Source organism: Vanellus vanellus, assembly GCF_965231255.1.
Source record: "Vanellus vanellus genome assembly, chromosome: 10".
NCBI classification, from domain to species: Eukaryota; Metazoa; Chordata; class Aves; order Charadriiformes; family Charadriidae; genus Vanellus; species Vanellus vanellus.
The window spans coordinates 867,885-881,305 of record NC_138915.1 but is presented as its reverse complement, the minus strand read 5'-3'; the positions used below and the strand labels follow the sequence as shown (position 1 = coordinate 881,305).

Here is a 13,421-nt window from a genome sequence, read left to right as displayed (position 1 = left end):
GCCGCGCATGCGCGCCGTGCTCCTCCCCCGCCGAGCCGAGTGCAACCGAACCGCCGAGCGCGGCCGAACAGACCCGAGTGAAGCCGAATCGGGGCCGAGCGCAGCCGAACAGACCCGAGCGCGGCCGAACAGACCCGAGCGCGGCCGAACAGACCCGAGCGCGGCCGAACAGACCCGAGCGCGGCCGAACCGGGCCCGAGCCTCGCAAAGCAACACCCAGAGCTGACTGGAGCCGCAGAGACTTTATTGGGGTGACCGTGACAGAGGGAGGGCGGCGGGAGCGGCGGGGCCGCCCTGCTCAGCACGGGCAGGAGTTTTTACCGTTGGCGTCGTGCGATGGCTCCAGCCTGCGGGCTGGGCCCGGCCGCCCCTCCAGGTCCCGGCAGAGCAGCGAGCGCTGCGCCTTCAGCCGGCAGGCCAGGCACATGAAAATGGCGTCCACGTTCTGGCTCTCCTGAGGGTCCTTGGCCGAGGTCTCAAACAAAAGCATGTTGTGAGCGTCGGCGAACTTCAGGGCCATGCTGGATGGCACTTGGATCAGGTCTTTCAAGTCACACTTGTTGCCAACGAGCACCCTGGGGACGAGGGGGGGCACGGCGTGCCCGTTGCACTCCTCGATCCACATCTTGAGGTTGGTGAAGGAGGTCATCTTTGTGACGTCGTAAACGAAGACGACGGCATGCACGTTGCGGTAGTAATGCTCCACCATGCTCTTCCGAAACCTCTCCTGGCCAGCCGTGTCCCACACTTGCACCTAGGAAGCAAAGCAGACGAGAAAGAAGGCTGCAGGAGCGCTGAGTGTCCACCCGGGGCAGGGCCTGCTGACCTCCCTGCAGCAAGATGCAGGAGGCCTCGCTGCTGCCGGTCTGTCTTGGAGAGCGGTGCCGCAGCCTCGAGGCAGGGCGCAGGCAAGGGTGAGCCTTGCAGGGAGTGTCAATCTCTTATTAGACAAACCAGGATCCATGGAGGAGTTACACAAGCTTTTGGGCCTATGCTGACAATGCCCAAGGCTGTATAGGCCAGCGCATGCACTTGTGTAATTCAGCCAAGCTCATCTAGTAAGAGATCACGTCAGCGCTTTCACTCACTTTCACTCTTCATGGGCAAGCGCAAGGCTCTGCATACCGTATCCCATTTCTCAGCCACTGCAGCTGATCCAATTTATTCAAGAGAACTGGCAGCACACTTTTCAGCAAGGAAAGACCCTGCTTGGTGACTTACCTGACTCTGTAACACCTTGCCAGGCAGCCCTCCTACAGCTCTCTGCTGCTGGGCTGCTCCCTGCTTCTCATCCTCTTCCCGATGCACTTGACCACCATCCCCACCACAGAAACGAACTGCACAAAGCACTTCTCATTTCGCAAACATTCTTGCGCCGGATCAGGACATTTGTCCACCTAATCCTACGCCATAAAAGAGAACCCCGACAATTACACAGTGGTATGTACAGAGGAGTCAGGGCAAAGAGAGGATGAGGAGCCACGCTATGTGTGAGAGAGCAGCAGGAGGCCATGGAGCTCTGGGGATGGTGAGGAGCCAACAGAGAGCTTGTGGGTGAGGATTAAAGAGCAGACGAGCATGGGTGACATTGTAGGGGCTATCTGCTGTAGGCCACTGACCAGGAAGAACAAGCAGGTGAGGTGCTCTGCAGACAGACAGGAGCAGTCTCATGTTTGCTGGCCCTAGTCCTCACGGAGGACTTCAACCACCTCAATAGCTGCTGGAAGGACAACACAGCAGGGCACAAGCAATTCAGGAGGTTCCTGGAGAGCTTTGATGACAACTTCCTGACCCAAGTGATGGAGGAGCCAACAAGCTCCTGGGCTGGATGAGCTGACAGTGAGGTGGTCTGGAAACTGGCTGAACGTCTGGACCTAGAAGGTGGCGATCAGTGACACAAAGTCTAGTTGAACACTGGCAACTAGCAGTGTACCCCAGGGGTCAGTGCTGGGCCCAGTCCCATTCAACATCTCCATTAATGATCTGGATGGTGGGGCAGATTGCACCCTCAGCAAGCGTGCGGGTGACAGCAAACTGGGAGGAGCATGGCTAGGACGTGAGATGGTTGTGCTGCCATCCAGAAGAACTTCAACAGGTTGGAGAACTGCACTGACAAGAACCTCATGAAGTTCAGCAAAGAGAAGCACCAAGTCCTGGCCCTGAGGAGGAACACCTCCAGGCACCAGTACGTGCTGGGGACCACCCAGCTGGAAAGCAGCTTTGCAGAAAAGGACCCGGGGGTCCTGGTGGACACCAAGTTGAACATGGGCCAGCAGTGTGCCCTTGCAGCAAAGGCGGTGAATGGTGTCCTGGGCTGCATTAAACAAAGTATTGCCAGCGGGCCGAAGGAGGTGATCCACCCCCTTTATTCAGCACTGGTGAGGCCACACCTGGAGTGCTGTGTTCAGTTCTGGGCTACCCAGTGCAGGAGGAGTATGGACTGGAGAGGGTCCAACAAAGGCGATGAAGGGACTGGAGTGTCTCTCCTACGAGACAGACTGAGAGAGCTGGGACTGTTTAGCCTGGAGAAGAGAAGGCTCGGGGGGGAATCTAACATGTATAGTTACCTGAAGGAAGACTACAACGAAGATGAAGCCCGGCTCTTCTCAGTGCTGCCCAGTGCCAGGACCAGAGGCAGTGAGCACACACTGAAACAAAGGAGGTTCCCTCTGAACATCAGGAAACACCTTTCACTGTGAGGGTGACTGAGCACTCGCGCAGGTTGCCCAGGGAAGTTGTGGAGCCTCCATCCTTGGAGATATTCAAAAGCCACCTGGACATGGTCCTGGGCAATCGGCTCTGGGCTGCTCTGCTTCAGCAGCGGGGGTGGAGCAGACAATCTCCAGAGGTCCCTTCCAACCCACATTTTGCTGTTAGTCTGTAACACTGTGAGTTCTGCTGGCCCTTGTAGGTAATGTCTTGAAGCCTGGAACTGGCAATTTCGAAACAAGTGTCTGGGGTTAATCCAAATCTCCCTGTACCCCACTGGGACAGTGGCCACCCCAGAGTCTTTCAGAGTGGAAAAATGCTGGCAAAAAAGAGCTGCTGCTCATCCGTTTCCCTGCCGCTCTCTCCTAGGCTGTTCCATCCAGGCAGAACAGGAGAGGGAGGGTCCCTCTCCCACCTCTCTCCTCCCCTCTTGGACATGTGGGCCCATGAAAAGGCCAATTTGCTGCACTGCCTCCCACTCCTGCCTGCTGGAGCACAACTAATATCCAAAGGTAGAAAGCCTGGCAACGTTTTGCAGCTCGTGGCAGTAAGACAAGCTTCATGCCAGCCTGCACTACAGCTTACAGCAACGCAGCTACATGGTGTGGGATAGAGCTGGGGAAGGCAGGGGGGAAATGAGCACCTCTCCGCTTGAAGGAGAGAGAGAAAAATGTTCATGGACAGTTTAAATGCACAACTAAAGTTCTTACCCACAAATAGTAGCTCTGATTTCATTGTGATTACTCCCTTGACTTTTGATCACCCATCTGTCAGCAAAATAGCAATATTTGCTTCTTCCAGCAGTCAGTCTTAAACCCAGACTGCTGTCGGTGCTGATCCCCCTAACCAGGCAGGCCAAGCTCAGCCGCAAACTGCTCCCAGGCGGTTTCCTACCAGCTGCTGTTGATCCACAGATCTTCTGTGGCACAACAGCCAGAGCTCTGCGGGTTTGGGCTGATGCACTTCTTACAAGTGTCATGCCAGCTTTCCTACAGCAAATTCGTCCTATTCTAGTTCTGCTGAAACTGCACCCTCCCCGTGCTCACTGACAGCGGTCTTCAGCATCAATATCACAACTGCCAAGTGCACTGCAACCAGCTCCTGCGAGCTCCTGGCCTCCCAACGCAGCCGCTGCCAGCCTACAACCATCTGCTCATCCCAAACCCCGCCGGTTTCTGCCTACAGCTCCTTCCCCCAGCTCCCTGCAGCTTCGCCGCTGTTTTGGTCCAGCTTCTGAAGCTGGAGGCCACCATGACGCTTGGAGGACCAGGGTTCCTCTGGGCATCGGGAGAGCAGGAGGACAGCAGCGCTTCACCCCAAGCTATCGCTTCAGACTGCTGCGGACTCCAGCGAACCGCATCGATGGTGACACAGCTGCAGTGACCGTTCTGAAAGCATCTCTGCAACACGGTGGGATGAGAAACCTTCCCCTGTCCCCCTCCCTGGGGTCGCACTGGAAACAGAGAAGCCCCCGAGAGATGTTCAGGGTGCCGAGATGCAGCCCGGGCCGCTGCCGGTGCCACTGTGGCCCACCTTGATGCGCTCCCCCTCGATCTCCACCGTCTTCTCGCGGAAATCCACGCCGATGGTGGCCTCTGTCTTGTCGGGGAAGGTGCCGCCGCAGAAGCGGAAGGTCAGGCAGGTCTTGCCCACGTTGGAGTCTCCGATCACGATGATCTTGAAGATGCGGGTCTGCACGTAGGGCTCCAGCGAGCTGTCGGGGCCCGGCGGCCGCCCGCCGCCCCCCCCGCCGCCCGCCGCCATCCCGCCCCGCCGCCGCCGCTGCCGGCCTCACCGTCTCATGGGGCCGCGCCGCCCCACGCACCGGCACTAGCTAGGGCACCGGCAGGATCCCGCCCCACGCACCGGCACGGTCCCACGCACCGGCACCGACACGATCCCGCCCCACGCACCGGCCCCGGCACAGCCCCGCCCCACGCACCGGCACGGTCCCACGCACCGGCACCGGCTCCGCCCCACGCCCCGACACCAGCACAGCTCCGCCCCACGCCCCGGCACGGTCCCACGCACCGGCACCGGCTCCGCCCCACGCCCCGGGTACGGCACCAGCACCGGCCCCGGCACAGCCCCGCCCCACACCCCGGCACCGGCACGATCCCTCCCCACGCACCGGCCCCGCCCTACGCCCCGGTCCCGCTGCGGCAGCCCCCGCCAGAGCGCGGCCGGTCTTCCAGCCCTTCTCCTCGGGGCTGCCATGGCGCCGCCGGCACCGGAGACGACGGGGACCGGGCCGTCGCCGTCCTTCTGCCCGCGCTGTCAGACAGCGCTCCCGGCGGGAGGGCGCGGCGGTCCGCGGCGAGCGCGGGGGGGGCGGCGGCGGCCGCGCCGAGGAAGCGCCGCCGCGGGCCGGGTCCCGGGGCCGCCGGGGTAAGGCGAAGCAGGACGGACAGCGCGCCGCAGCACAGGGCGTCGCAGAGAACCGATGGAGCACGGTCTGCCCTTCCCTCTGCTGTGTCCGAGGGGCTGCACTGCTCCCGGTAACGCAGCCCAGGCAGCCCCAAAAGAGACCACAGCCCTCCCCCAAATCCGCCCCTGATTCAAGTTGACTCCTGCGGTGCAGGCATTTGGTGGGAACTGGAGGAGCCAAAAGCTGGGAAGGATCTACCAGAGTGCTGCATCCAGCTCTCGAGTCCTCAGCACGTGAGAGACATGGACCTGTTGGAGCGGGGCCAGAGGAGGCCCCGGAGATGCTGGGAGGGCTGGAGCCCCTCTGCTGGGAGGACAGGCTGAGAGAGTTGGGGGGGTTCAGCCTGGAGAAGAGAAAGCTCCAGGAAGATGTTATTGCCCCTTCCAGTCCCTAAAGGGGCTACAGGAGAGCTGGGGAGGGACTTTTTCCAAGGGCATGGAGTGATAGGACAAGGGGGAATGGCTTCAAACTGGAAGAGGGGAGATTTAGATTAGATATTAGGAAGAAATTTTTCACTGTGAGGGTGGTGAGGCAGTAGCACAGGTTGCCCCGAGAAGCTGTGGCTGCCCCATCCCTGGAGGTGTTCAAGGCCGGGTTGGACGGAGCTTGGAGCAACCTGGGCTGGTGGGAGGTGTCCCTGCCCAGGGCAGTGGGTGGGACTAGATGGTCTTTAAGGTCCCTTCCAACCCAAACCCATATGGTTCTATGATGTACCAGAGGTCCCCAGGTGGTCACAACTGCCCCAGGATATCAGTGCTCAGCTGCCTGCTTCCAGCAGCACTGAAATGAAACATAGTGCAATAAACCACACAGCAGGTGGAAAAGCCTCATAAAGTTGTCTGGGCCTGAAAGACCCAGACAAAAATTGCATCCTTTGCAATTCTGATCACGTCTGCAGGTCTATGCAGCTGAGTGAGACCACCTGTCCAACCACTGAACCCTCCTGTCTCACTGGACTGCCACCGGTATAAGAGCAGAGTGACACAGAAGGGATCCTCCCCACCAAGGCTCACGTAGACGTCAGCTGAACTGAAATTTTGGCCCCTAAAGGAAACTCAGCTGGTGGACCCAACAGATCCCTTTGGACTATGGCCCACAGATGTCACCAGGAAACCATCTGTGATCACCCCCAGCTACTTCTGGCCTGGCCAAAAACCTGCGGCACAAAGCCGTGATGAGGACACCAGCTGCAGAACGGCCACTCGGCCCTCTCCCTGCATGAGCAGAGACAACACTGAGAAGGTCCCAGGAAAGACCTGTTCTTTCCTTAGGGGTGGTTTGCTCCTACTGCAGATCCAGCCCGAACGCCAGCCTGAGGAGGGATTCCCAGAGCGAGGAAGCAAGTTAGGGAGCTGCTGTGTCCAGAAGAGGTTGCTGAGCAGCCTGGCTGCCACATTCATGTTTAAAATGTCCTCAGCAGAGCACCCAACCTGCTCCTCACATCAGAAAAGACAAGGTAAAGGGGCCAGGAGGGATGTTGAGACACAGGCAAGAGGGCTCTCTAGCGGAGTCCCAGGACTGTATGGGAAGAGTTCCCTGTTTTAAGGGGATAAATATTTGCATCAGCCACTTTTTATGGCCCATAAAATACAACAGGAAAACCAGCAGCAATATTCAAGCCCTAGGCTGTGTCTTCAGTCCATTCTGTTACCGACTTACCCAGTTAGGTGTTCCTTCATGGGTGTTACCTGAGAAGCTTTCCTACCTCTTAGCCCTGCTCACGCAACCAATCTGCCTGAGGGCATCTGCTCCCCACATCACCTACTCCTGTCACCTGTTCAGGACAGCACAGCCCTGCTCAGCCCCGTTTCCCACTCACCCACTTGATACACCACTGAGAGACAGGAGGAACATGCTTTTAACAAAGGCAACATTTTCCAGGAGTTCCCAGGGGCTTTTATTTCCAGGAGTTGTCTGTTGGAGCCTAGAGCTTCTTGGCTTCTATCTGATGCTGTCCTGACTTCTCTAGTCTGTGAAATAAGACGCCGCTGTCAGGTCCAAGCTGTCTCCCTTCAAAGGGACATGGCTTCCCATTGTAGCGTGGCAAGAATGTCAAACTGGAGAGACCTCTCTCTTCTGGCTCAACACCCAGCCTGGAGAGCAACTTGTCTGCTGTGTGGGGGATCACGGGCTGCAGGAGAGTCCCGTAGACACGCAGGCATTCCAGTGTGATGTGGATGATGGTGTCAAGCCAGAGCTGCTCTGCGGGGTCTTTTCGGTTGAGTTTCCAAGGCTTGTGTCTCTGGAAGAAACTGTTGGTCTGCCTTACGCACAGGACAATGCATTCTAAAGCCTTGTAGATCTGGAAACCTTCAAAATAACTAGCCACCTGCAGAGGCAGAGAAGCGACAGATGCCACGAACTCATAGTCTTCAGCAGAAGCCCTACCTGTGCCTTTTGCTTCCCTATAATCCAAGACCTTTGGAAAACAAGACTCCGAGAAACAAGGGTAAGTGTTGCTGGGGTTAATGCTGAGGGCTGTTGACCGATTCAGGAGCCCCCCAAGCGCATCTGCCAGTTCCGAATTCACTAACTTAACCACTTTCTCATCATAATAGTCACAGTCGCGCTCAGGTACACCCTGCCTTAGCAGGAAGTACCGAAATCCATCCAATGTGTACTGTCCAATACAAGTGAAGGGGTCAATCACATTGCCCAGGCTTTTGGACATCTTCTGCCCACGGACAGTCCAGTGGGAGTGCACAAAGATTCGCTCAGGGGGGGGCAGCCCTGCTGCCATCAGCAGTGCTGGCCAGTAGACAGCGTGGAACTTGAGGATGTCCTTGCCCACAACATGGTGCACAGCAGGCCACCACTGTCCGTGCGTCTCAGGATAGCCCACCACACTCAGGTAGTTCACCAAGGCATCCACCCACACATAAATAGTTTGTGTGGAGTCACTGGGGACAGGGATACCCCACTGCAGCCGGCTCCTCTCACGAGAGACGGACAAGTCCGGCAAGTCCTCTTCCAGCCAGCGGAGCACGCGCTGGTAGAAAGGGTCAGGGGAAATGGCGTGTGGGTTGTCCCGGAGCCAGTTCCGCAACGGATCCTGGAACGCCGAGAGTCTGAACATGTAATTCTCCTCTTTGGTCCAGTGCACCTGAGAAGGCAGGAGAGAAAAGAATTACGGCCCAAACGCTCTGCAAAGAGTTTTACAATTTGCAGACAGAATTCTAAACATGGAGTTTGTCGCACGCTACCTCTGCGTTTGGGTGTGCTCCCCACCACCTTTCTATGGCTACTGGGAACCTCCTCTCTTGTCACCACCTCCCCAGGACAACACCCGAGGACTTTGGCACTTGGGGTGGCTCAGCACTCTGCTTTTAAAGATGCTCATGCTCCCAGGGAAGGAATACCTTTCTACCCGCCAGATTTATGTGTCATCAGGCAAGAATTAGCAAGATGAAAATATGCTTTCTTATAAACACAGTTTTGCAATAATAGTAGAAAATCATGAAAAGACAAAATGACATTGTTAATTACTGCCTTACTAACAAGCCTCGTGGGTGCCTCTGCTATTTCTCTTTGGCGCTATGTTCCTCTTTTTCCCCAGTTTAAGCATCACAGCTTCTGCCATGGTTTCGGCTGGGATGGAGTTGACTTTCCTGTTGGCGGCTGGTGCGGGGCTGTGTTTCAGGTTTGGGATGGGAGTGGTGCTGATGGCACACCAATGTTTTTGGTTGTTGCTGAGCTCTCAAGGCCTTTTCTGCTCCTCACACCACCCCACCAGTGAGCAGGCTGGAGGGCACAAAACACTGGGAGGAGACACAGCTGGGACAGCCGACTCCAACTGACCCCAACTACCCAAAGGGATATTCCGTGCCATGTGATGATATAAAGCTGGGGGAAGAAGGGGGGATGCTCTGAGTGATGGCATTTGTCTTCCCAAGTCACTTTTACGCGTGATGGAGCCCTGCTTCCCTGGGGATGGCTGAATGCCCGCCTGCCGACAGGAAGGAGTGAGTGAATTCCTTGGTTTGCTTTGCTTGAGTGGCTTTTGCTCTACCTCTTAAATTGTCTGTACCTCAACCCATGAGTTTTTCTTATTTTTTCCCCACTCTTCTCCCCATCCCACTGAGCATGGGGGAAGAAGTGAGTGAGTGGCTGGGTGGTCCTAGTTGCCGGCTGGGGTTAAACCACGACAGCATCTTAGTTGCTAACTTTGTTAGCCTATAATCATGTTGAAGTAGTGACAGCACTCCTCCCACATGTTTAAATTCATTAAATGACACATTTAGCTAAATCAATGAAAACTTTGTGGGTAGATATGGTATGAGTGAACTGTGTAAAGGCACTCAAGAGATCTATGGCTAGGTCAAGAATTTTTACCTTTTAAAGATGATTAAGATTCTAAGACAAGAAAGTATAGGCTCTGGCATCACAGGAGAGTTTGTTTCTAGCACTGAACCCAACAACTTCTGACTGAGCCAGAAAGTGCCTCACTTGCAATACAAGCAGTAGAGAGCCTACCACACCTCAAGCTGAGATACCTGAAGGAATAACTAATCCTAGTGGTATATACCCTAAGGAATAATTAATCCTGGTGGTACGAATCTGCTTTATGATGTAACTGAACTGATCTAATTTCAGTAGCAGCCAGTAGTAAATACTATCCTTTCTCACTTGGTTAGAGGTCACCTCAAAAGAAATATTCTGCCCTAACACAAATCATAAACAAGTTACACAAAAATGTTTTGGTCCCCCGCCCCAGGCCCCAAATTCTTTATGTTTTTCCATCATCTTTTTCAGTTTCTGGGTAACAGATCTCAGCGCTCTGCCCAGGAGTAACACTCCACACAGAGCCAATGCAATGTCTTCCGTCCAATATTCCCTATTCATTTTTTCACAATCCAGTGATCCTTTTGGTAACAACTTGGGACACAAAAGCCATCTCACAGTGGGACCTGCAATCATTTCTTCTGAAACGCTGACCAAGTCTGGTGTTTGGCTCCGAAGAGCCCACCTCAGGTCCTCTGCCAGGTGCTAAGAGCTGAGCTACCCATCAGCTAGTCACTTGCAGAAAAGGCAGTTGGTAAGTGAGTAGAAAGTAGTTCAGTGAGAAGAGGAAAAGAGATCAGAAATAGACTGTCTCCTGAGAACTGCTGAGTTAGAGCCTGGAGCATACAGAGAGGCTGATAAAGGGCAGAGTAATTATAATAACCCGCAAAACCGGTGTCTGTTCACGGCCTGCCTGCAAACAGTTACTGGAATAGCTGCCTTGCAGAGAAATCTGCATGCCATCTCTCCTGACCTTCAAACAGCCCTGACCTTAGGAGCACGGGATAATTCAGGAAGTCTCTAGTCCAGCCTCCTGCTCACAGCAGGGTCACCTATGGGGTTAGAGCAGGTTACTTGGGGCTTCAGCCAGGCACATCTTGAAAGCATCTAAGGACTGAGACTGCAGAACTTCCCCAGGCAGCCTGTTCTGCTGCTTGGCTGTTCTCACAGGAAAAGTTTGTCTGTAAATCCAGTCTGACCCTCTCTTGTTTCAATTTATGCCTGTTCTCTCATCCTCCTGCCACATACCATTAGAACCTGGCTCCATCTTCCTGATGACCTCCTCGTAGCTATTGGGGAGCTTCTGCCACTAGGCCCTCCCAAAATCCTGTCTTCTCCAAGGCTGAAGAAGCCAGCTCCCTCAGCCTCTCCACAAATGGCAAGTGCTCCAGCATCTTACCCATCTTGGTGGCCCTCCACTGAACTTCTTCCAGCTTCTGAACTGTTTCCTGCATTGGGAGATGGCAATCTGGATGCAGTACCCAGATGTGGTCATTTAGAGTAGAGGGGAATAATCGTATCCCTTGAATAGGTATCGGTCCTGTTCAATAGCCTGAGATAATCCCGTTGGCTGCCTTTGCTGCCAGGGCACACTGCTGGTTCATGTTCAGCTTGTTGTTTACCAACCCACCAGGACTTTTCAGCATGCTCCCTGGACAGGCAGTTCCCAGCTCCAGCTCATTTCCACATCGGAAAGGGAATCCCTGCAGCCCCACAGACACCAGCTGTCTCCCGGCTGGACATAAGCAACGCATGCAATACTTCAATAAATGCAGCTCCCTTCCTAGTGAATACAGAACACCACAGTTCTGGCCCTGCCATGGAGCATCTGCTTGCTCTATAGGTAAACTAATCCACCACTCACACCAGAACGAACCCAAAAAACAAGAGCAGTGGAGGTGGGACAGGCCCTCCACCTCTCTCCAGCCCCACAGCCTGCTCACAGCAGGGCTGGTACCAGCCAAGGGTGACAGGAGCCTTACCCAGCCAAGGCTGGGACACCCCAAGGCTGGGGCTCCCCCACCTCACTGGGGAACTGCCCCAGGATTGCACCATCCTCCTGGGGAAAGAGCTTATCCTAACGCCCGACCTGACCCCGCACAGCTTGTGGCATCATCACCCCTTGCTCTAGCACCCAGCACCCTGAGATGCATGTGGCTTTGGGCTCTTTGTAAATGCCCTGTGAGGAGGTGCAGGCTGCTATTAGCTTGTCACTTCACATCCTGTTTGCCAAATTAAACTGGCACAGTTCCCTCTACCTCTTGAAGGCCTGTGCTCCTTACCCTGACCACACTGGGAGCCTCTGGCAGCTCCTCTCCAAGCTCCTCTGCAGATTAAATGACACAAAAGCACAGTAACAGAGTGAAGAAGGAAGATCGTTTCCCACAGAACAGACTTCGGTCTCTCAGTGTTCAAGGAAGATATGGACAGTGCGATATGCAGCTAAGGCAAGTAATTGGTCTCAGGGTACAATTGACTTTGAAGCCTGCTGGCTCTATTTTAGATTTGAAGAATGATTTCTTTGCCTGGAAACTTCATCTTTTCCCCAACTACATTAGGTTCTTTATCAAGAGATATTATTTGCCAACGTAGCCCTTTCTCTGTGAACCAGCACTCCTATGCCCCAGCCTTGTACAAGTATCACAAGAGCATAACCTCTGCTTAGCTCTGAAGCACAATTATCTGCAACTGCTGAATTAACTCGTGTAACTCCTGACACTTTACAGAAAACGCAGTGGTGGTAGACTCTGGGTCAGGTACCACACTCCTGGTTGCACCACTATTCAGTCATCGGACTAGACCACAGGCAAATGATGTTATAGTGTTTTACGTAGGGCTGAAACCCATGCAACAAGACTGATGAAAAGTGTCCAGAGGCCAAACTGAATTGCCTTACAAAACAGGTCTGAAACGGCAGACACCCAATGAACACCTTGTTTATAAACACTTTTATCCTTCCGCACAGCCAACTTATTTCATCACTGCTTTAAAATGCTACTTCCAGGCCAACGGCCTGTGCAACCCAGCAGCAGCTGAATCCCATGGCACGTGGCTGAAATTTGCATCTGCCAGTTGGGGCTCTGGCAGCTCTCCCTTGCACAGCCATACACCACTACAAACAGAGAAGAGACATTCTATGAAATACAGGTGAGTCTCAGCTGACATGAATCACAAAAGGACGCATTAAACACCCCCAAATTTGGCCAGACCAGAGCCAGAGATGAGTGTGCAGTGCTTCCACAGGACTGGCCGCCCATGGCTGGGCTGGTGGTGGTTACCTGATGGCCGGTTTCCACTGACACCTTGCAGGGGCGTCCCTGGGCATCCCTGCACTCAGCGAGCTGGCTCTCAGGGAGGAAGCACTCCTCAGGAGTGCAGTACCAGCCCTCATAACACCCTTTGTAGAGAGCCCCGCCGTCTTGGAGGGCCCCCCAGAAATGGCGCACAGCTCGTTGGTGGCGGGGCTCACTGGTGCGGATGAAGTCCGTGAAAGAAACGGCGGCCTGGGTCAAGGCTTGGCGGAAAAGGCCCGAGACCCGCTCGCAGAGCTCCGGTGGCGATGTCCCCGCGGCGGCCGCAGCCTGCTGGATCTTCAGCCCGTGCTCGTCGGTCCCTGAAACGGCAGAGAGGGCCATGAGGAGGGGACACGGGGGCCTGGGGACACGGGGAACGAGAACAGCCCCGGGGGAGGTGGGTGAGCCCCAGGGAGGAGCCGGAGGGTGCGGGGCCGCGGCGCCCAGGCTCACCCGTGGAGAGGCGGCCCGGGTCGGCGCCGCGGAGACCGCGGTAGCGGTGCAGGGCGTCGGCAAGCAGGGCGGAGTAGAGGTGCCCGATGTGCGGCGGCCCGTTAGCGTAGAAGATGGGTGTGGAGAGCAGGAGGCGACGGCCGGGCCCGGTGGAGGCGGCGCGGCGGGGCAGGCACGGGACGCAGCGAGGAGGCCGCAACATGGCGGCGCTACCATAGAGACGGAGGAGCCAGAGCGACCACCCGGAAAGGCTCCGG

General features: G+C 55.5%; 2 protein-coding genes across 2 annotated transcripts; both read right to left on the bottom strand.

Annotated features, from left to right (window-relative positions):
• Window positions 1–237: 237 nt before the first annotated feature.
• RAB33A (RAB33A, member RAS oncogene family) lies at window positions 238–4,518 on the bottom strand. The gene is made up of 2 exons (XM_082488484.1): window positions 4,243–4,518; window positions 238–754 (listed from the first exon to the last, which is right to left on the bottom strand). The coding sequence occupies exons 1-2, from the start codon at window positions 4,471–4,473 to the stop codon at window positions 299–301; spliced, it is 687 nt and encodes a 228-aa protein (XP_082344610.1). The 5' UTR covers window positions 4,474–4,518; the 3' UTR covers window positions 238–298.
• A 2,498-nt stretch (window positions 4,519–7,016) lies between these two features.
• Window positions 7,017–13,366, bottom strand: MARS2 (methionyl-tRNA synthetase 2, mitochondrial; the record flags this gene model as incomplete). Its single annotated transcript, XM_082488402.1, has 3 exons — window positions 7,017–8,240; window positions 12,697–13,031; window positions 13,165–13,366. The coding sequence occupies 3 exons, from the start codon at window positions 13,364–13,366 to the stop codon at window positions 7,062–7,064; spliced, it is 1,716 nt and encodes a 571-aa protein (XP_082344528.1). The 3' UTR covers window positions 7,017–7,061.
• Window positions 13,367–13,421: the final 55 nt, after the last annotated feature.